The following is a 21,596-nucleotide window of genomic DNA, read 5'->3' on the forward strand; positions in this document are numbered from 1 at the left end:
ACTACGTGTGATCATTATGACCTAGCACTAGAAGCTAAGGAAGCACTCAGGCAATACAGACAAGCTGCATCGTCCCAAGAGCATGAAATGACAAGCGAATAAGACATTGTTCAGTCTACTCAAGACCCCTATGCACGCTTTGGAGGTCCTCTGTCCCAGAATCCCTACGAACAGGGACCTTTGTCCTTATTCCAGAACATAGACACATCCTTTTATGCACAACCATCTAATTGGCCTCAGCCAAGCATTCCTGCCAACACTACAAGTGAAAATACAAACTGGGCAAAAGAAGAAGCATCCCATTGGGCTCATGAACAAGCATCCTCATCAAGAAGGCTGAATTAAATCCTCTCACCTGAAGACCTTGAAGCCCTTGAACAGAAATACGAGGCACATCTCCTAGAAGATAGCTCATATGACTCAGTTTGTAGCTACAATGCTCGTGATGGACGAGACCGCTAAGTCCGTACAATCTCACTGTAGCAAATCACTGTTCACTTTTACTATAGCACTAGGCTAGGGAAGGTACTTCCTGACGCGATTCTTCGTTCATAGTGTGCGAATAATTCCCTTCTGGAAATTTCCGGTGCCTTTGTTTGTATCTGGACCCATGAGCTTGGTCCTTGTTTGTTGGTTTGTGACCTCATTTTGCCTATATAAGGCAAGGAGGGTGTAATGTGTTAGGTAGAGTCCCCTGAAGTAAAGTGTGTGCTTTGTGAAAAACCTCTCCATGCCTTTCTAAATTCCTCTTCTTCTCCAGCCTGGTAGGATCCTCTAAGAAATGCAGCTTGGGTAGGTTAGAAATGTTTCAATTCTGGCATCATTGGGTGTCTCTAGGCTCTGAATTAAATGGTTGAGTGGTTTTTTGCTAAAAGGATGTCCCTGAAGGGCTTGAACAGGAGTAGTTCGCCCACTGTGGGCATTTTCCCAATGATTTTCCCCAAAAGTCCAACCAAACGCACCCGTAGTCCATTTGCGCAAAAGTCAAAGATTTGAGCAATCATTTGCTTTATAATACAAAGTCACATTTTATGATAATATTTAAGAGGTTAAAATTAATTATAATAAAAAGTAAGTCTTTTAAGGTGATGAGATCAAAACAAATATTTGGCAGTGAGCAAGACGCATATGCTTGGTAGTGTTTAGATGGAGCATTTTTTGCAGCGAATGCGGCAAATCCAATTCTCAGTAATATGAAGGAGATTTTTCTAATTATGCAGAGTCCTATTAAGAATATTTTGTTATTATCCATTTACATAGATAAATTTTGAATTTACATTACTAGATTGGGATTTTCAAATATGTCCAACTATAGATATGTCTATAGAATAATAATTGTTTGAAAAACAAAATTTTTTTAAATCCAAAAGCTCAAAAGCAAAGAGTGAAAAAGCACGAAGAATAAACTAGAAATAAATTGGGCGTGTTAAAAGGTACATATCTATACTTGTCCTCCACCTTATTAATTGTAGACCCACCAACTTTATTGACTATAAATTGGAAGTTGCACTGAAGTTGCCTGTACGCGTTTAACTTTTGATTAAACCTCATGAGTGACGCAATACAAATGTCTCTATAATAAACAGCCTTTTCTCCTTTTTCTAATGTAACGCAATAGTTCTCCGTTTGTGAATTCCCGAGGGAGGATCATCTGGTGGAGAAAGTCTTTCACATTGAGGATGTAGTATAGGCTTTTCACATTAGAGAACAGCAAGGCTTTGTGCGAATTTGCCTAGAAAAAAATATTTCAGTAGTGTCTATTAAGAGAGAGAGGGTTGACCCTGCTAAGTGTGAAGCAAGCTCCTATGGCAAGCTCAAAAACCGGAACGAGCACTAACGATACATTTGGAGGTCAGTATGAGGTGTTCCTGAATTTTAGAGGGCTTGACACTCGTCATGGATTCACCAACTGCCTCAAACATGCCTTGGTAGATGCCGGGATTTGTGTTTTCTTTGATGATGAGGCAATTCGACTAGGTGAAAGACTTAGCGACATCCTTCTGCAAGCGATCAATGATTCCAAGCTGTACATACCCATCTTCTCCAAAAGGTATGCGTCAAGTCATTGGTGCCTCCGTGAGCTTGCCAAGATAATAGAGAACTCTAAATCGAACGAAAATGGGAAGGTCATGTTGCCCATCTTCTATGATGTGGAACCCGATGATGTGAAGTTGAAAACCCCCGTAACCGGGGTCGGGGTGTACGGCGAAGCACTGTCACAGTTGGCGGAAGAGAAGAAGCAAAACTCAGAGGAGAAGAAGTACAACTCAGAGGACGTGAAGACATGGCGGCAAGCTCTCAAAGAAGTTGGTGACACCAAGGGATTCAAGCTGAAGGATTTTTCAGGGTAACAATCTAACTATGACTGAAAATTATTTTGTACAATCGGGCCATAGTCCTTATAAAAATTCTTTAATTATATTCCTACTCTAATTTCTTTAAATTTTAACAGAAAGTTTAAACTCCGTTTTTTCAAATGTTCCAAATTTTTTAACAATTATCTTGTACAATCGGGCCATAGTTCTTTTATTTTTTTGAATCACGAGATTTCCAAATTTTTTCTAACATAAAGGGTTAATATAATTTCATTTTTCACCTATTTTCCATTGTATAAAAAAATTTGGCTTTGCTTCATCTTTTTATACTAATTTGATCCACATATGTATTAAGATTCCTATGGTATGCTAGCGAACTTGATTAAGGAATTGTTGCCTCTGCGAGGTTCTTTTCCACGCTGAAAAAATTAAGCAAATCGACTATTACAGTAATTCATCCTACATCTATATTTTGATTCTTGTATCCTTTTTTGCTAGAAATTTGGGATAAGTACACTAATTGTGCCATAAGTTGTGTACAACGCTCACTTTGGTGTCAAAAGTTTCCGTCGGATCATTTAAGTGCCAAAAATTTGAAAAATGCTTACTTTGGTGCCAACGCCGATTTAATCGGCCGGAAATCTGATGTGGCCTTTTTTTTATTAATTTTTTATGCTGATGTGGCTCGCGGAGTTTCCATTGGATCACTTAGGCCTTCAAATGACGTCGTTTTAGCATCCTAACACCAAAACGACGCCGTTTTGTGTCTTTCCCCAAATTCAAAACCCTAAATCCCCAAACGACACCGTTTTGTGTCATCTTCTTCCCGAACAGATCCAAAGAACACCAATAGCGCCGAACTAGCAACACCAACAGCACAGAACCAGCAACACCAGTAATTTTTCAGAAAAGAAACCACGCATTCGCCTCCGCCCTCCCCGCAGTTTTCCCCCATTTTCAATCACCTTATCAACCTTTCAAATCCCAGAATCTCAGCCCCACCACCACCTTTTCCCAAGGAATATCATTGGATGCAGAGGAAATGCGAGCTCGAAGAATCTCCAAAAGCACGAGCGATCCGGCCAATGGTAGCTGCGAAGATCTGGAACGCCACGGAGGTTGTCGGCGAAGCCAGCTGCTACGAAGGTGGCGGCCGTGGCCCCGCCATCCCCTCCTCTCGCCCTCATCGTCAACACCTCCCTCTCTCTCGGGATTTTCTGTTCGTTTTTTTGTTTTTGTTTTTTTTTTCGTCTTGTTGTGGCAAGCAACTACAATGGAGGTCGAGGGATGGCAGCCGAGCGACAAAGTGGCCGAGGGACGGTGGCCAAGTGATGGTGGCTAAGGGACAACGGCCGAGCGACGGCGGACGAGCAATGGCGGACAAAAAACCCTAATTTCAATCTCCAAATAAAATTTAAAAAAAAAAACAGCGTCGTTTTTATGAGGCTATCAACATAGGACAGCAAAACAACGTCATTTTCTTAAGGAAGACGGAAACGACGTGGTTTAAAAGGGCTTCTCGATTTATTTTTTAAATATAAAGCCACGTAATCATTTTGGCCGGAATCTGTCGTCAGTGGCACCAAAGTGATCGTTTTCCTCCGATTTGGCACTTAAGTGATCCGGCGGAAACTTTTGGCACTAAAGTGAGCGCTGTACACAACTTATGGCACCATTAGTGTACTTATCCCCAGAAATTTTGATTCTTCTACTTGATATAAAGATCAAGCATTTCTCTTTCTCTATTTCTTTAACTTAAAACTTGTAATGGATGTTCAAATTTGTAATTTATCATGCTCCTGAAGCTTTAGGGGTAACGCTGAATTTTAATATATCCTAAACTTGATCGCATTCCCGCCGGTTACGTGGTATATGGTTGGTTAACATGCAAATTTGTCACCTTTTCTCAATTGAAATTGTTTAACTTTGTAGCAACGATGGGGATCTTCTCAAGGCGGTTGTTGACGAGGTTCTGGACAGGCTACAAACAAGACAAAGACAGGAGCCTAAAAATTTAGTTGGCATGAAGGATTGTATGACAGCCATAGACAAATTATTAGACATCGACTCCGATGATGTGCGGCTCATTGTAATCTATGGGATGGGCGGCATCGGTAAGACAACACTCGCTAATATTATCTTTAACAAACTATGTCATCGCTTTGGGAAAAATTGCAGCTTTCTTGGTGATGTGAGGGAAACGGCGAAAGAAAAGGAAGGGTTGGTCAAGCTACAAAAAAAATTATTGTCTGATATCTCTTATTTTAAAGCAGATCAAAATATCGAAAGTACTTATCATGGGATGAATAGAATTGGAGAAACAATTTGCAACAAGAAGATGCTAATTGTATTGGATGATGTTGATGAGGCCAACCAGATCCTACAACTAATCGGAGAGAAATATTTGCATCAAGGTAGTAGAATACTTGTTACTACTAGGGACAAGAATGTTCTGACTAACACAAAACTTAAGTATGAATTTAAGGATTATGAGATGATGGGGTTGATCGGTAAAGATGCACTTAAACTTTTTAGTAGGCATGCCTTCAATGAAGACTCTCCTCCAGCTGATTATTGCGCTTTTTCAAAGGGCATTATCGATACTACATGTGGACTACCTTTAGCTCTTCAAGCAATTGGTTCATCACTTTTTGGGAAAAAGAGAGAGCTATGGGAAGAGTGGCTAGAGAGGCTACAAAAAACACCTCATGAGGATGTCTTGGCAAAGCTTAAGATTAGCTATGATGCCTTACATCAGAATGAAAAACAGATATTCCTTGATATTGCATGCTTTTTCGCTGGTAAGAGTAAGACTAATCCAATGTACGTGTGGAAAGCTTGTAATTTGTACCCAGTGGATGCCATCGATGTCCTCATTAACAGATGCATGATAAAGGAGTTAGACAATAATAGCCTTTGGATGCATGATCAATTTAGAGACCTTGGAAGGAAAATTGCCAGAGAAAAGCGTATCGGATTGTGGGATGAAGACGACATCATTTGTGAATTAAGATCAAGAAAGGTAAAGAATGGCCTAATTTGAATAGAAAATTGCTTATACCCTCATCTTAATTGAGGACTCACGTTTTTTATTTGGGAGCTACTCTTCTGTTTCGTTTTTTCTTCTCTTTTACGAAATAAAATAGTGGGATATTGACAAATTCCTGCTTCTGCTCCTCAATGTCGTTGGCAGAACAAGGAAAGCTTTGAAGCACTCAGTTTCTCAGCACCGTGGGATTGTAAAACTATCACTTCGGAGCAAATTAAGTGGTTCCCGCATTTGCGGATTCTTCGGTTGTATGAGGTAATCTGCCAAGGTGACTTTACGGGCTGTCTTTCCGATTTGAGATGGATCGATTTGAGTTACGCTTATACTGATTATACCCATGTCCACTCTAATAAACGTTTGGAGGCAACCAATCTGTTGCATCTAGAAAACGCAGTTGTGGTGAATCTTAGTGGGCTTGATATCACAAAAGATGTGCTTCAGAGCCTAATCGAGGTATGCCAGTTTCCCTCTGAGTCTAATTTTCTCATTCAATGAAGGACAAAATATGATGGATTTATAATCTAATTTTCTCGTTGGTAGCCTACATCCATAGTTATTTCTTTTTGGTCCTGATGTTTCATTGGCTTTTGTAGGGGGCAAGGAAATTGAAGGTTCTCACTATTAGGTACAATAAGTTGATAAATGGGACACCAACTTTTCGTGAGGACTCAGTTTTAGAGGAGTTGGCTATTTCTTCATTTTGGTCTTTGATGCGAATTGACCACTCTATTGGGAAGCTAAAGTGGCTGACTCACTTGAAAATTAAATCTTGTTACAGACTGAGAAAATTGCCTGAACAGATTGGAAAGCTACAGAATCTGCAACATCTCTCTCTTAAAAGTTGTCATGACCTAATTGAACTCCCCGACTCAGTTTCAAAATTAGAGAAGTTAATGAAACTGGATGTATCTAGCACGAATATTTCAAGATTACCGAATTCCATTGATAGACTACGAAACCTGTTATTTATCAATGCATCATGCACACAAATTGAAGAGCTGCCCAGTACAATGAGCAAGCTTTGTCAACTCAAAACACTAGACTTGAGGTTTTATAAGATACAAGAGTTACCGAAACTCCCCAGAAGTTTGACCACTCTTAAATTGGCATCTGAGTTGTTGCTTACTGTCCCTGACCTCTCATACCTTACTAATCTAGCTGAACTGTTCCTATCTGGTCGTTATGAACATAGACACCCAGCATATGAATTCCAAACTGGCCATAGACACCCATCAAATGAATTCCAAACTGGCGACTTGGGGTGGATTGGGAGTTTAACCAAAGTGAGCAAGCTGCACATTTGCTTTACAAATGTCCGCGCACCAACTACAGAGTTGGGTTCCCTTTCTCTACTGAAAGAACTTACTCTATACGGACTAGACTTGCCAACTTTCAAACACCTCCCGTCAAATTTGATAGTTTTAGAGCTCTACGAAACTCGAGGGATACAAGTACACCTCGATGGGCTTCCTCCATCGGAAAAGGAGACTCCATTCCTTCCAACAAGTTTGGGAAAACCGAAAGAAAACAAGGTGTCCAGGCAACTTGATGTTCAATTTCTCGATGTCTTAGAATCGTCAGAAAGATCATGTATTCAGGACTGCAGACCTTCCGAGAGTTTGGTTTGTCAGCCGGAGGAGCCGGGGTGCAGTGGACTACAAGATCCCAAGTTGATTGATCATTGGAGGGGAGCGATCCTTTTCCCAAGCTCCCAAAAGATGCTTGTAAAATTTCTTCTGTCAGGGTTCCCTGAGGTGCAGGATATTCAATTTGTTACTGCGTTCGAATCATTGGAAGAATTTTATGTTAAAGAGTGCCTTTCGTTAAAAAGCTTAGGCGGTTTGTCAAACTCGAAGAACTTGAAGCGGTTACAAATTCACCAGTGCCCGAGCCTGCAGGTTGTTGAGGGCATTGAAGAACTAGGGTTTTTGGGTGAATTGGAAATTTGGGGGTGCAGATCAATGGGAAGGATTCTTGATTCATCGAGCTCCAAAATACCAGATAATTGCTCGATACTCATAACAGGTAGCGGGGAGTTACCCGACTGTCGTGATCCTTACGGCGGGTGGAAGTTTGACCGTTGGGACTGTTACAGAGAGAAGATTCTGAATGGAGCAGAACAAGCGTGGAGCTCTGAAACTGAAATAGTGTACTCTGAAACAGAAACAATGTACTCCGAAATAGAAACAGTGGACTCTGAAACAGAAACAGAAGATTCTCCGCAGAAAACGGTGCGCCTTCTTTCTATTCATAGATGATACGTTTTTTCTTCTGCTTTGCTTGCTTTCTATTTCTGCTTTAGTCTAGTGAAGAGAGACAATAAACTGATTCTAAAACGTGCAACCAAGAAAAATCTTATTAAAATTCCCCATCTTACTAGGAATCTCCATATGTTGTGTGTGTCCACTTCGGTGGCGAGGTTGGGGATCTTACATCCCTCACCATCCATAACAAAAGGGCCTTTCTCAAGAGAAATTTAGTCCCAGGAGACCTCAACTCACCTTATTATTTCTTTCTGCAGAACCGGGAAAACAAAGGGATGAAAAGGAAGAGAGAGACAGAGTCGGCACAAGAACAAGGAGAAAGCAAGAGGGGAAAATTTGAAATGAAAGGATTGGTTCGGTTGTTTGAGAAAAACTCAAGATTTAAAAAATATTTTTCAAAAGATAATTGCTTATATTTTTTATAAAAATGAATGAATGAAAATATATTTATCACCAAGAATATAACTAGGCATAAATTATTGATATTAAAGAAAATATTTTTGTCTGTTAATTTTTGTAACAGATATGACCAATCATCTTTTAAATAATGTTTTTCCAAATTTTGAGTTTTATGTTAAATAAATGCATCTTTAAAGTGAAGCCATTTTCTCGAAAAAATGACCTCAAATCAGTCTCAAATAAAGATCCGAGCTCGTCAGTTGGTGGCCCATATTTTTCGGCAGCTAAAACAAGAGTAATTTTGTCCAAAATCTGTAAATAGTAAAAAATTGAAGAAAATCCCGAATTGAATTGGGATTAGAGTTCTTTTTCACTTTTTCTTCTTCTTGTCTCCCGCTGCTCAAGCAAATCGCTGTCGCTCGATCCTCGGTGACTTGGCGCCCAATCCTCGTCGCTACTCATTTGCTCCTCCCAAGCTTCAGTCCGTCGTTCGCTGCCGTCTCTCCTTTCCCAGGTTCCGTTGTCCGCAAGCTTCAAGTCCTTATCCGCGAGCTTCGAGTCCTTAGTCCGTGAGCTTCAAGTCCTTCTCCAGTGCCACTTTTCACTCTTATGCACATTTTCTTCTTCAGTACCGCTCAGCTGGGGGAATTTGGGCATTCATTAACTCCATCGGTGGCGGGAGTCATGGGTCTGAAGTCAAGCTCTGGATCACCAGTTAATCGTTGAAGAACAGGTACGAGTTGTGTGGCAGCTGGTGTTTAGTTGAATGTAATCGTGTGATTTATCTTTGTGTTGTTAAGCATGAGCTCGAGCTCTAGCTCTAGCTTCATATGGTAATAGTTGCATAAGGGTCTGCTTTCTTGCAATTGTTTGACTATTTGAAAGCCTGGTCTTGTTTTGTTGCTATGCTCCTCTGGACTACTCGGTTGATTGTAATCATGTGCCGGCGTGTTGTGCATTTGTTAGTTGGGTATTACCAGAATTGCGCGTATTTGGTGAGCTGACTTAAGATTAGAGAGCTTAAAAATTCGGGAAACAGCTTTGATGGAGAACGGCAATGTAAACGTTTATCGTCGGCTATCTGACGATTGAACCTTTCCCATGAATGTTATTGCAGAGCGCACAAAACTTTTTACACATGAAGAGCTCGTCTATAAGTGTATTCTAAGGTTTGGATAATGGTCGCATTAATGAGTACCCACTCTCTTTATTACCTGTGAGGAACTCTTAATGATTGGGAATGAAGCAAACAATGCTCCTATTCTTGGTTCATCTTACAGAATAAAATAGGATATCCAGTTTTTTTTTTTTTCCATATTTTGGGCAGTTGTATTTTCCATTGGTAATTTGAGGTCTGCTGCATATGGTTGAAGGGACTAGAAGTTTGGGGGTTGGTTGCACAGAATGTGCCTCAAGTGACTGCTGTGAACATGCGCACTATTAAGAGACTTTGCTAGAAATAATCAAAAAATATTTTATACAACTAGTGGTGGCTGATGTGAATCAGCATTTCTTTTTATTCTTTTCACGTAGATGCTAAGTTTATAATTTCAGGGGTGTAAAAGATGATTACTTTGAGGTACTCATGCTTGTAGACAGACCACCGCTATTTCTAGTTTTAAGGATAGAAGAGCTTCAGATATGCATCAGTGTGCTGTTGCTAAAAATCTAGGGTACAATTTCCTTTTTTGGGTACGCCGTCATGGCAAATACTTGGATGGTGTAAATGATTGCACCTTCTCTGCTCAGGCATACGTAAAAAGAAAACCGATATTCAAGCATTTACCTGATTTTACAATAGTCTAACCATTAATATCTCAACTCAGGTTCACCTTATTGAGGGCATAGTCGATGGGACAGTATGCGTTTCATTGGTGCATCCATGAGTTTTGGGATTCCACAGGTCAAATTACTGTGTGATGGACGGAACAATTCGCTGGACAAAGTATACATGGATTTGTTATTTGTTGAAGCAGAAACACCAGATCTTGTCACTTCATGATTACTCCCACATTCCCGTTGTCCGTTTGCAACAATCTTCTGATTTGAACTTAAAGGAGAGAGAAAAATGACCCACTTTGTAGCAAGGTGCTTGGTCAGGCAATTGTGCATCTCAATTTACTTCCTTGGTGCTTCATTGTTTTATGCGTAATTCTCCTTCAGAATCAGTGTTTCCTACTTTCTCACGTCTAAGATGAGGCCTAAGGAACGTCTTAAAACTGTGGCGACTGGGTTTTATCCTTTGGATGTGGTCTCTGGAACATTTGCTGCTTTCTTTTCCTCAGTTGAGTCCATTTTGATCCACCATCATGTGGATTGACAAATGCTGTGGGAGAATTTTTGTAGCTTTTATGACTTCCAGAATGAATATATTTAAATGAATGCACGCCCTCTTCAAAGCTGATTTGTGGGGGTTGCTTCCCTGTGTACTGATGCATTGAATGGTAACTTCAATGTGCCCATCGCTTATAACCACACAAGCTTTGTGTGGCTATATGAGAAATGACGAATGCTGGGAATATAGAACTGACTCGAAGAAATGTGACTCTAGTCGAGTAGTTAAATATTGTTCATTTGTTAAATATTCAGCTTTTTTTTTTTTTTTTTTTGTCACAATGTTAAATATTCAGCTTTAGTTTGTCAGATTATTTTGCAAATCAATTTGGTATATCAGCCTTTGGACTCTTGGACTACTGTAAAATAAGCTAAATTGACGGTACACCTATAAGAACAAAATAAGTCGCTCAACCTTCTTGGTAGTTGTCTGCTATCAAACCAAGAGTGCCGCCATACGGATCACTGTGAGTCTCAGTAATTTCTCAGGATGCTGTGTAACCTCTGTAGCTATCTGCCTTAATGTTGAAGGTGAGATTCTTAATTGCTTGAATGGGCAAGATCTTGTCCATTATCTGTTGAATTCAGCAACAAAAGAAACCATTTGGAGTACGATTGATTATCATCTTTTGACCATTCCCTTTCAAACCATTGACCAGTTGAAACTATCTTTACAATCAGGAAGCTTGAATAGTTAGTATAAAAAACCAGCATTTGATCTTGCAGAAAGCATGACTTGCCCTGCCAGTATCTTTTTAGCATAATGTCTCACCGTGCTCATCTAAATCTAGATTCCTCAAAATAGGGACATCGAATGGAAGTATACTGGCTATTTGGTTCCTTTTCCTTCTTACCAGTAACAGTAATTCTCTTAGTCCATTGGGGAGAGTGGCTGCAAAATCCAAGTCAGTACTGAAAAATATCAACAAGGATTGCAGAATAAACATTTGCAACATCCCCATATCAATAAGCTCAATATACTTTGCAATCATCTTACCACAATCCTAACACTAACCAGTATCTATATCAAAATTCGGCTGCTAAACAGCACATACTCAAAGCCCCAAATTTGACATTTTTCAAGCTACTGAATCCTACATGTGATGGAAAACACAGATTAAAGTATTTCGAGGCCCTTTACTAAATCTACCCACGAATGCTGCTCCATAAAAGAAAATGGCAAGTGCATGATCGAAGGTTGGTTGAACATGGGATGGAAGCTGGGAAAGGAGACAATAGACTCAAGCTCGCGAAGCCACAAGGATTGGGCGAGGCGTGGGCGAGAACAATAAACCATACAACTTTAGGTTAAAGACCAGCAGATTAGCATAAACAATCACAATCGGTAGGAGTTGTTGCTAAAAGCAGGGTCCTTTTGTTGCTAAAACAGACTTCTATTCGGTCTGTTGCTCCTAAAAGTAACTCACCTATACTTGAAGGAAGCTGCAAAAAGTTAGGTCCATTCTTAAGCGACATACTTGACAAGTGACTCGCAATGGATAAGACAGTTCATTTGTGGTGTGATCATGGCACCCTCATGGCATTTGTAGGGGGTGTTTATTCTCAGAGAGTGATTCATGATTCTGCTCTAGATATATCAACTCTTTGGTAGCTACTGTTACTAGTCGGAGATGAGTGGTCTTGCCTCCAACAAGATCAGATCTAATGGTGCAAATACAATACAGCATTATGCGGGATGCTTTAGTGTTGTCATATTGCCGACGATTAGAGTCATGTTCACTGGAATTGCATATGGTTGTTTTACTTGGACTGAGTCTTGGAACATGGTTAGAGAAAGAAGGCCAAAGGATGTATGTCATAAACTGATTTGGGTTAATCCGAACACTACTAAGTTCTGTTTCGACCCTTGATTAGCAATCTTGAATGGGTTGCAGACCTTTGGGAGGATGAAAAAATGGGGCTTCTGCAGTTGATCGATGTGGCTTGTGCTCAGCTGCTCTTGAATCTAGACAACATATGCTTTTTGAGTGTGCTTTCCCATAGACTATCAGGTGCTCCTTTCTAGAACTGATGGGTATAAGTAAGCCTGTTGGAGCTTGGGACAGGGAATTCGCTTGAGTGTTGCAAAATCTGATAGAGTGATTCGCATGGTAATGTTTTGCTGCGAAAGTTTGTATCCTAGCTATGTAAAGGGATAGGAATGCTTGTTTGTCTACCGTAGATAAATAATTGTGTGGGAAATGGCATATCATAATGTGAGCTCGCAAGCTGCTTTTCAAGTTGCTTTTCATTTAAAAGCAGCCCCGACCCGATTACATCAGGCCTAAACAAGTCCTACGGGCACGGCATAAATTATTTTGAGCTCGTCTGGTTCGATCTAGGCCAGGCCCCAAATATGACTAACTTAAATGACGAGAGAAAAAGATGCGAAGAATCTATAGTCATCTTCGGTCTCCACAAATCATCATCAATAAAGCCATCAAAGGTTGGAGGAGAGCCTCCCAATTTGAGCTATCACCACCTTGCCCAGATGCTGCTGCTGTCGCCGCTTCGAAAGGCAAAGCCGATCAAGGGAGCTTCTATTGGGAAAGATTCCAACCTCTGTCCTCGCTCCATTGATCAAACTCGAACACGACCGCTAGTTGCTTGAGGGCAGCCTACAGTGACGTGGTTGCACCAAATTTCCTTTAGGAACAAAATTTAACTTTTCTCATCTTTGGTTTTTCACGAATAGCACGTAGGAGCCATGTGGCCATCGTGATCCTTAACGGTCACATAAACATTTTCATTTTTTTCCCCTCGATGGAAGGTCCAATTGGAGCGAACACATCATAGTTTAAGAATTTGATTGCAAAAAAGAAAGATTCAGAGGCAACATTGCACAGACATTAAGAATTTTCAATAGCTTTATTCCATAATAAGATGATAACTTGTGAACGATAAGTAGTAAGTTTTTGGGATTTGTTGTCTAAACCTTGGCATCGCTATAAAACATTTCTCTCAATGCCTAAGAGATAATAATATCTCACGTACGTTGACGTCATTTTATTATGTGGAGGGCACAATCTGCAATCATTGGTCTGATTAGGTCAATAATACAAACTTTAGGCAAAGCAATAATTAAAGATACGTTTGCACTCGAACAGAATCGTCAGAAAGATCACATATTCAAGACTGCGGATCTTCCGAGAGTTTGGTTTGTCAGCCGGAGGAGCCGGGGTGCAATGAACTACAAGCTGCCGAGTCGATTGATCACTGGAGGGGAAAGATCCTTTTCCCAACATCCCAAAAGATGCTTACGAAATTGTGTCTGTCGGGGTTCCCAGAGGTACAGGCTATTAATTTTGATTCTCTGTTGGAATCATTGGAAGAACTTACTATTAATAAGTGCTCTTCATTAGAAAGCTTGCGCGGTTTGTCAAACTCGAAGTACTTGAGGTCGTTAGAGATTGAACAGTGCTCGAGCCTGATGGTTGTCGACGGCATTGATGAATTAGAGTTTTTGTATGAGTTGCATATTGAATACTGCAGATCAGTGGAAAAGATTCTTAATCCATTGAGCTCAAAAATACCAGATAATTGCACGATACTCATAATAGGTAGCGGGAAGTTACCCGACTGTCGTATTAGTCCCGACTATTCCGACGATGTGATGGTGGACGATTGGAAGTCTTATAGAGAGAAGATTCGGAATGGAGCAATGCTAGCGTGGAGCTCTGTAATTGAAACAGCGGACTCTGAAACTGAAACATGGGATTCTATGCAGAAAACGGACTCTGAAACTGGAACAGGGGATTCTATGCAGAAAACGGTATGCCTTCTTTCTATCATAGATCGTCGCTATTTATTCTGCTTTCCTTGCTTTCTATTTCTGCTTTATTCTAGTGGAGAGAGACAATGAACTGATTCTAAAACGTGCAACCAAGGACAATCTTATTAAAATTCCCCAACTTTCTGGGAATCTCCATATGCTGTGCGTGCGCGCGCGCATCAACTTCGGTGGTGAGGTTGGAGATATTACATCATTCACCATGTATAACAAAAGGGCCTTTATTAAGAGAAATTTAGGAGCAAGAGACCTCAACTCACCTTATTATTTCCTTCTGCAGGGCCGGGAAAATAAAGAGAAGAAAAGGAAGAGAAAGACAGAGTCGGCAAAACAACAAGGAAGGAGAAAGAGGAGAAAACTTCAAAAAAAATCTTGGGCGCGTTTGTTTCACCCTATTATTTCCCTGTGCAGAACTAGGAAAATGAAGAGAAGAAAAGAGAGAGCAAGACAGTCGGCAAAAGAACTGGCAAAAAGAAAGAAGGCAAAAAGTGCTTGAAGTGGATTTTAGGACCGAGGTGGCTAAGTCGGTCTCAAATTGCGACTCGAATTGGGATTAAAGTTCTTCTTTTCTCCCCCCGCTGCTCAAGCAAATCGCTGTGGCTCGCTCCTCTGTGACTCCACGCCCAATCCTCGCTTGCTCCTTGCAAGCTTAAGTCTGTCGATCACTGTCGCCTCTCCTTTCCCAGGTTCCATTGTCCGCGAGCTTGAAGCTCGTATTCCATGAGCTTCAAGTTTCATGTCCGTGAGCTTCAAGTCCTTCTCCAGTGCCACTTTTCACTCTCGTACACATTTTCTTCTTCGGTGCTGCTCAGTAGGAGGAATTTAGTGCATTCATTAACTGCATCAGTGGCGGGAGTCATGGGCCTGAACTCAAGATCTGGATCACTAGCTAATCGCTGAAGAACAGGTAAGAATGGTTTGGCAGTTGGTGTTTTCTTTTTTTGGTCAGAGTGGCAGTTGGTGCTTAGTTGAATGTAATCGTGTGGTTTATCTTTGCGTAGAGCATGAGCTCGAGCTTCATATGGTAATATTTGTATAAGGGTCTGCCTTCTTGCATTTGTCTGACTGTTTGAATGCCTAGTCTAGTTATGTTGCTATGCTTTTGTGGACTGCTTGATTGAGTGTAATCATGTGCAGAGGATGTTGTGCATCTTGTTATGAAGAGTTTATCTATAAGTATATTCTAAGGTTTGGATAATCGTCGCTTTAATGAGTATCCACAGTCTGTTTATTACCTGTGAGGAGCTCTTGATGATTCAAATGAAGCAAACAGTGCTTCTCTTCTCGATTCATCATGGAGAATTAAAATGGGATATCCTTTTTTTTTTCTTTTTTTTGGGCAGTTGTGATTTCCATTGGTAATTTGAAGTCCGCTGCATATGGTTGGGGATTCCACAGCTCAGATTTACTACCTGGCCGACTAGACAATTGGCTAGACAAAATACACACGGCTTTGTCATCTATTGAAGCAGGAACACCAAATCTTGTCGCTTCAGGATTACTCCCACGTTCCAGTTCTCCGTTTTGCAAATATCTTCTTATTTGAATTGAAAGAAGATAGAAAAGTGAGCCACTTCGTGGCAAGGTGCTTGGTCAGGCTCTTGTGCTTCTTAATTTACTTGCTTGGTGCTTCATTGTTTTATGCCTAATTATCCACTGAAGTCATCAATTCCTTCCTACTTTCACACGTCTAAGATGAATCCTAAGGAATGTCTTAAAACTATGGCGACTTGGTTTTATCCTTTGGATGTGTTCATTGAGCATAATGAGAAGACCACCATGTATTTAAGCAAATACATGACTTACTATGCACCAATCAGAAATTAGAAACCAGCGAAAGAGCTCAGCATGAGGTTATGACAAACTTGCTAGATTTGGTTGGGTTGCTACATTTGCTCTATATTATTCAAGGGTAGGACAATGAACTGGAGAAACTTTCGTTATTGCTTAGCTAGGAGAGGAAAGAACTGCAATTTATTGGGTCCTTCGTGGCTGCTTATGAGAAGGCATTTTTCAATTGTTGCTCATTGCGGGTTTTACGCGTTTGAAGTGTGCTTACTTGCTTAGTTAGCAAAGCATTCTACGATTTAAGCGGTTCTGTTAATCTCCTGATTACTACTTTACTAAGTCCGGAGGTTATTCGGATTGGAATACTTACCATCAATTGTGGACCTACTGTGTCCCCGTATATAGACTACTTGTAACTGCTCATTGTAGGATCCTAGGAATTGCAAAGAAAAATTATTTGAAACAGATGATTAATTAAATTCAATAAGTATGACTTGAGGTCAAGTTTACATTCTCGAAATATATCGCCAAGATTAAACTGTATTCAATTTATATGAGACTATAGTCTTACCGATCCTAAGGAGATCATTGTCTTGTAAGATCGTAGCTTAATAATATTTTAGGCAACTTTGAAGTTTCTTTTCCTTTTGTGATAGTATGGCGAGATCTGGAATCTTAGTTGGCATTTTGGCGACAAATAGTTCCTTGTAGATATAGCTAGACCAGATGGTTTTCTCCAACTGTTAACTACTACTAGCTAGATTAGTTGAGAGAGCAAGGACATTAGTGCGTGGTCTTAGGATATCTTAGATAGACATCAATGGTGCACACAGTGATTATACCGTCAAGATGGAAGGGAAGGCTGTTTGCAATTGTATCATTTCAGGTGAGACCCTGCACCGGGAATGCAACCAAACCCGCTATCCATAGTTTTGCAACTCACTATATATCTGACAACATTCTCCACATTTATCGAATCCAATTGTTTTAGTATCGCAAAACAGCATATAGCAAAATGAGAGAACCTTCGAAGGGAAAAAAAGGATTGGGGGGATGTCAATTATTTAAGAAACATCCTCAAGAAGCACAAAAATTATAACTGATCCAAGATGAGGACAAGATACCGACTGTAAACTTCTCCCCATACATCCCCAGAGAAAGATCCATCTTCGTTTCGCACTGCTCTGATGTCTGACTCATGGTTCACACACGACAATGTAGAACATTTGATACCAGAGATTATCCGACAGTAGCAACTTCAATCTCCATAGAGAGAGCCCCCCTCATCAATGTCTGGCTAGCAATATACACACTGTAAAGTAACTGTAACCAAAATTCCATAACATGACACAATCTGACCCTTAAGGGCAAAACAGAGCCTAAGGTAAGTGTGTCACTCATGATGTTGAAAACTTAAAAACATAAAACAACACCAAGGAACTTGCATCGATGGTAAGAGTTTGCAAATCTAGGACCCTTTATTCCAAAGGATATAATCTGTCACCTTATTGATGTCAAGAAAATCTAACTTGTCAAAAAGGGCCGAAGTTTTGCGCGGCAATGAGTGTATACGGCAGATACAGAAAACGTCTAATGTTTCCACCAAATCCGCCAGCACAATCAGCCCTAAGTGACATTCACATTTTGTTCTTTAGAGTGAAGTTTCACAAAATAAATAAATAAAGCAACACTAATCACTTCTAAGATGCCGTCATTATTGTAACAGATGGAATTATTAATCCCAAGCTAAAATCTTAATCATCCTGTCAAATAAGAAATATTTGATTGAATGTGGAATGGAGGTTCTGTTAGCCGCATGTTTTTCGTGGGTAATCGCAAAAAAGAAGCTGAGAGACAAATAAATACAAATGAGACTCGTGCTGGCATTGCAGGATCCAAGAAACAACTTCATTTGAATCCACACTGCCAAGTTTTCCAAGAAGATCTAGAATTGTCAATCCCCAATATGCTCCATTCAATCTCTAGCACTCCAAAACCACCGACTTTTTTTTTTTTTCTGAGTGCTATATCAACCCAAAAACTCAAATCAGTATACTCCGAAATGCTGAATGATAGATCCAGATAGACAAGTCATTCTCAGTAACTAGCAGAAAAGTGGACAAGAGAACAAGAAGGGGATTGTTAAAATTTCATCCCTACCTTTTCATCAGACAATATGTACTTGACATGTTTATCGCCAGCGAGCTCTCCCATCAGTCAATAAGAGACTACATATCAATGAACATGGTATCAAATCTCACACATGCCACATAAGAACTTAGCAACTCAAGCGCAAAAAGTATACAATTACGAAATTTCGTGAGGTCATCAAGGATCATAATGATCCTATAAATTTAACAACAGATTATGTTCAACTTCCTTTTGAACAATCACATGCACATTAACATGGAAAAAAGGGAATTAAGCACATCTCTCTTCCCAGTTGGAGAAGATAGGTCCATGTTCAAATTGCTCGCATTCCCATTTTCTGCCTCGAGCACAAAATAATCTCCAGTTCAAAGAAAGCACGCCATTTCGACATACGAACAAGCATGTCCAACGAAAGTAATTCCACGGACACCCGTCGGCAATTACGGCTCGAACGCAACTACGGCACAACATTTCTTAAATCTTCATCTCACCTTCTTACACTACTATTTATTAGAGTCACCACAAGAGATCTCCGACATTTTCTAGCTACCCGAGCCAGAAACCAGCCAGGCCCAGGTCAAAGACGATCTAATCAGCGAGAAACAGTCGCTACTTCAACGGAAACTAGCTTTAAAAAGCAAAATAGATATCAAATTGAAGAACAGAAGCGGCGGCGTGACGATTAGTAGTGCAAAACGCTCGCAGAAGCTCCCCGAAGACCTTAGCAGTCGATCGATCGAAGGTGAATTAGAGCGAAAACGAAGGTTTGAGCTCGATTCAGAACCAAAAATGCTCTTCAAGTCGACCGAAAGATGAAACTTTATTTCGTTTTTCTGAGGAACGTAGGTTTTAATAAGCCCATAAAGCTTTTTGGGCCGACGAAAAATGGGCCTAATTGTCCATTTTCTTCTCCTGAATTTTTTTATCCTCTATTTATTTTGCGGAAAATGAATAATTTGAAAAATATTTTTCAAAAATATTACTTACATTGTTTACAAAAATGAATGATTGGGAAATGTTTTTATCGTTCACCAAAATGTTTAAACATAAATTATTATTAATAATGAAAATATTATTTATTAACTAATTATTTCGAACGATACAAGGATCATTTTTTAAAAATGGTTTCGGGATCATTTATTTTTCGTGAAACAAACACGACATAATTATTGTCAAATGCTTCACCTGAAATTGACCAGCTGCATTTGGCACCACAAAATAATATCTAACCTAATATGATTAAAGGAAACTTTATATTATTATTGGGCCCGTCGTCACTATGGAAAAGAAAAACGCAGAGAGCTTTGGTTAAATTTCTTAATCAAGTCTCTACCGGGCAGTATTTCTTAAGAGCTTAGCATTTGATTGCGTTGAACTTTAATTTAGTCGATCGATATTTCATTAAATTCCCTCTAAGCTATGCACCCATGTAGTCTCGGACAAACACAACCCTGCTATAACCTAATATCATGGCTGCAAAAGTGCCTTTGAAGTCAGTTTAGTATGTTTCGAAAAAATTCCCTATCAAAACAAAAGATTAGATAATAAAAGAGACAATACTGTAGACACACTTGTTTTAGCAGCTTGAAATTTAGGCTTGTCAGATTACTCCATTGATCTCAACCTCCATCATTTATGGTTTGCAAGCAAACTAAACAAGACATAGGGGAACTGATATCTCCATTTCAATATTGTATTTTCACCATTTGAAAAGGGATATTAAACACAGGTACAAACTTGTTGTAACACGACCCTTAGTTTTATAATATGTGAAGGTGGTTTAGGCTTGAAGAAGCTACAAACACAAATCAAGATTGCGCTCTCAGGAATTTGTAGAAGTTGTTGCTAGGAGCAGAGTCCGTTTTGGTTACTGTAATTATTTCTTACTTGCTGTAACAGATTTATGTATGGTCTGTTACTACTAAAAGTTAGGTCCATTCTTAGGTGACATGCGATTGGCGATAGACAAGGCACTTCATCTGTGGTGTCATCGAGGCACCCTCTTGGCATTTTTAGAGGGCGTTTATCCTCAAAGAGCGATTCATGTTATGCCCTAGATATATCAACTCTTTGGTAGTTGCTGTTATTAGTTAGAGATGAGTGGTCTTGTCTCTAACAAGATCAGATCTATTCATGCAAATACAAGACAGCTTTATGCAGGACGCTTTAATCCTTGTCATATTGCTGAAGATAAGATTGATGTTCACTAAAAATGCATCTGGTTGCTTTACCCAAGACTGATGCTTTATCCTTGTCATTGGATCCAAGAAAAATTAAAAAAGAAAATTTTCTTACTTGAGAAAGTCTACACCGATGATAATGGATATGATATGATGACTTAAACCTTGCTTATCGTGAAACTTAATTCTTGTACAGATAAAGTGGGTATGATGGAACTTCCCTTGTGAGGCAGAGGGGGAGATTTGCTGGGCTGGATCCACCTCTTGCGAGCCCCATGTCATCATCTTAAATTCAAAAAGAAAAGAAAAAAAAGATAGGACTGAATGTTCTTGATTTAGAAGATAGAGAAGAGCAATTCAATGTTACAAAGAGAAGGAGGCGGAGAGCTTTGCTTTGAAAAAGAGAAGAGGCAGTTCGGATTCAATAGTGTAACTTTGTTGGAATTGGCGGAAAGTTCGGTATGCTATACGTGAGTCCAAGATCTACAAGTTGATTGATTCTGTTTGTTAAAATCTTCTCCAAATTGTCTCTTAATTTTCTCTGCTGCGGTTAGATCTTTCTTGCATCTTTGTATTAATTCACCTTTGCTGTGATGATGTTTTGCTAATGTGAAGAGCCTCTAGCTGTGTTATTAGAGATAAACTAGTATGTATTTTGCTATTATTAATGATTAGTGGAAGATTTTGACTGGCCCAATGATTTTTCATGTACTGAGTTTTTCACGTAAAATATGTGGGTGTTGGTTTTGCCTTGCTTTAATATTCAGCACCATATTCACTGCTTTAGGGTTAATATTGTTGGAATATCGTGACCGGTTGCTACTGGGGTTAATTTAATATTAGTTGGCTGATTTTTGGGAAAAAAATTGATCCTGAAGAGGCATAAGCAATAAATTGTTGCCATTTCCATGTTACAGAATAGGATTGCTTGTTTGTCTATCGCAAATAAAGAATGGTGTAGCAATGAGTTCGCGAGTTCCTTTGGTGTCTAGTAATTGGAAGTACAGTTGCAAATGGGTGGCTTTTTTATTGAAAAATATGTCCCACCCGATCAACTTCAGGCCCGGTTGAAAGGTTCGGGCCTAAACAAGTCCTCTTGGATTGGCATTAATTTAATTTTGGGCTGGGTTTGGCCCAAAATATGACTGACTTAAAATATGAGAGAAAAAGACACGGAGAATTTCTAGTCATCTCCAATATCCACAATGCTGTTGGAAATCAACGCAACACCGTTGAGAAAGCCACGGGCGGCTGAAGCCACCGCTCTCTGCTTCAAAAGTCGAAGCCAATTGGGTGGGCTTCTATTGAAAAGTGTTCCGACCTTTG

General features: G+C 39.8%; 1 protein-coding gene and 1 long non-coding RNA gene across 2 annotated transcripts; both read left to right on the forward strand.

Annotated features, from left to right (window-relative positions):
• Positions 1–1,805: 1,805 nt before the first annotated feature.
• LOC104455336 (disease resistance protein RUN1-like) lies at positions 1,806–9,003 on the forward strand. The gene is made up of 5 exons (XM_039317709.1): positions 1,806–2,347; positions 4,248–5,337; positions 5,509–5,817; positions 5,958–7,595; positions 7,886–9,003. The coding sequence occupies exons 1-5, from the start codon at positions 1,806–1,808 to the stop codon at positions 8,051–8,053; spliced, it is 3,747 nt and encodes a 1,248-aa protein (XP_039173643.1). The 3' UTR covers positions 8,054–9,003.
• Positions 9,004–14,422: 5,419 nt separating this feature from the next.
• LOC120295750 lies at positions 14,423–15,800 on the forward strand. The gene is made up of 2 exons (XR_005553137.1): positions 14,423–15,058; positions 15,495–15,800. It is a non-coding gene; the product is annotated as an uncharacterized LOC120295750 (long non-coding RNA).
• The last annotated feature ends 5,796 nt before the right edge of the window (positions 15,801–21,596 follow it).

Source organism: Eucalyptus grandis, chromosome 7 (assembly GCF_016545825.1).
Source record: "Eucalyptus grandis isolate ANBG69807.140 chromosome 7, ASM1654582v1, whole genome shotgun sequence".
In the NCBI taxonomy this organism is placed as follows: domain Eukaryota; kingdom Viridiplantae; phylum Streptophyta; class Magnoliopsida; order Myrtales; family Myrtaceae; genus Eucalyptus; species Eucalyptus grandis.

What these genes read in the sequence shown, in the direction of transcription:
- LOC104455336 (XM_039317709.1), top strand. Translation starts at nt 1,806, where the DNA reads ATGGCAAGCTCAAAAACCGGAACGAGCACTAACGATACATTTGGAGGT. An exon ending in AAGCTGAAGGATTTTTCAGG is followed by an intron (nt 2,348 to 4,247) that starts GTAACAATCTAA and finishes TTAACTTTGTAG; the next exon opens with CAACGATGGGGATCTTCTCA. An exon ending in TGCTTCAGAGCCTAATCGAG is followed by an intron (nt 5,818 to 5,957) that starts GTATGCCAGTTT and finishes TGGCTTTTGTAG; the next exon opens with GGGGCAAGGAAATTGAAGGT.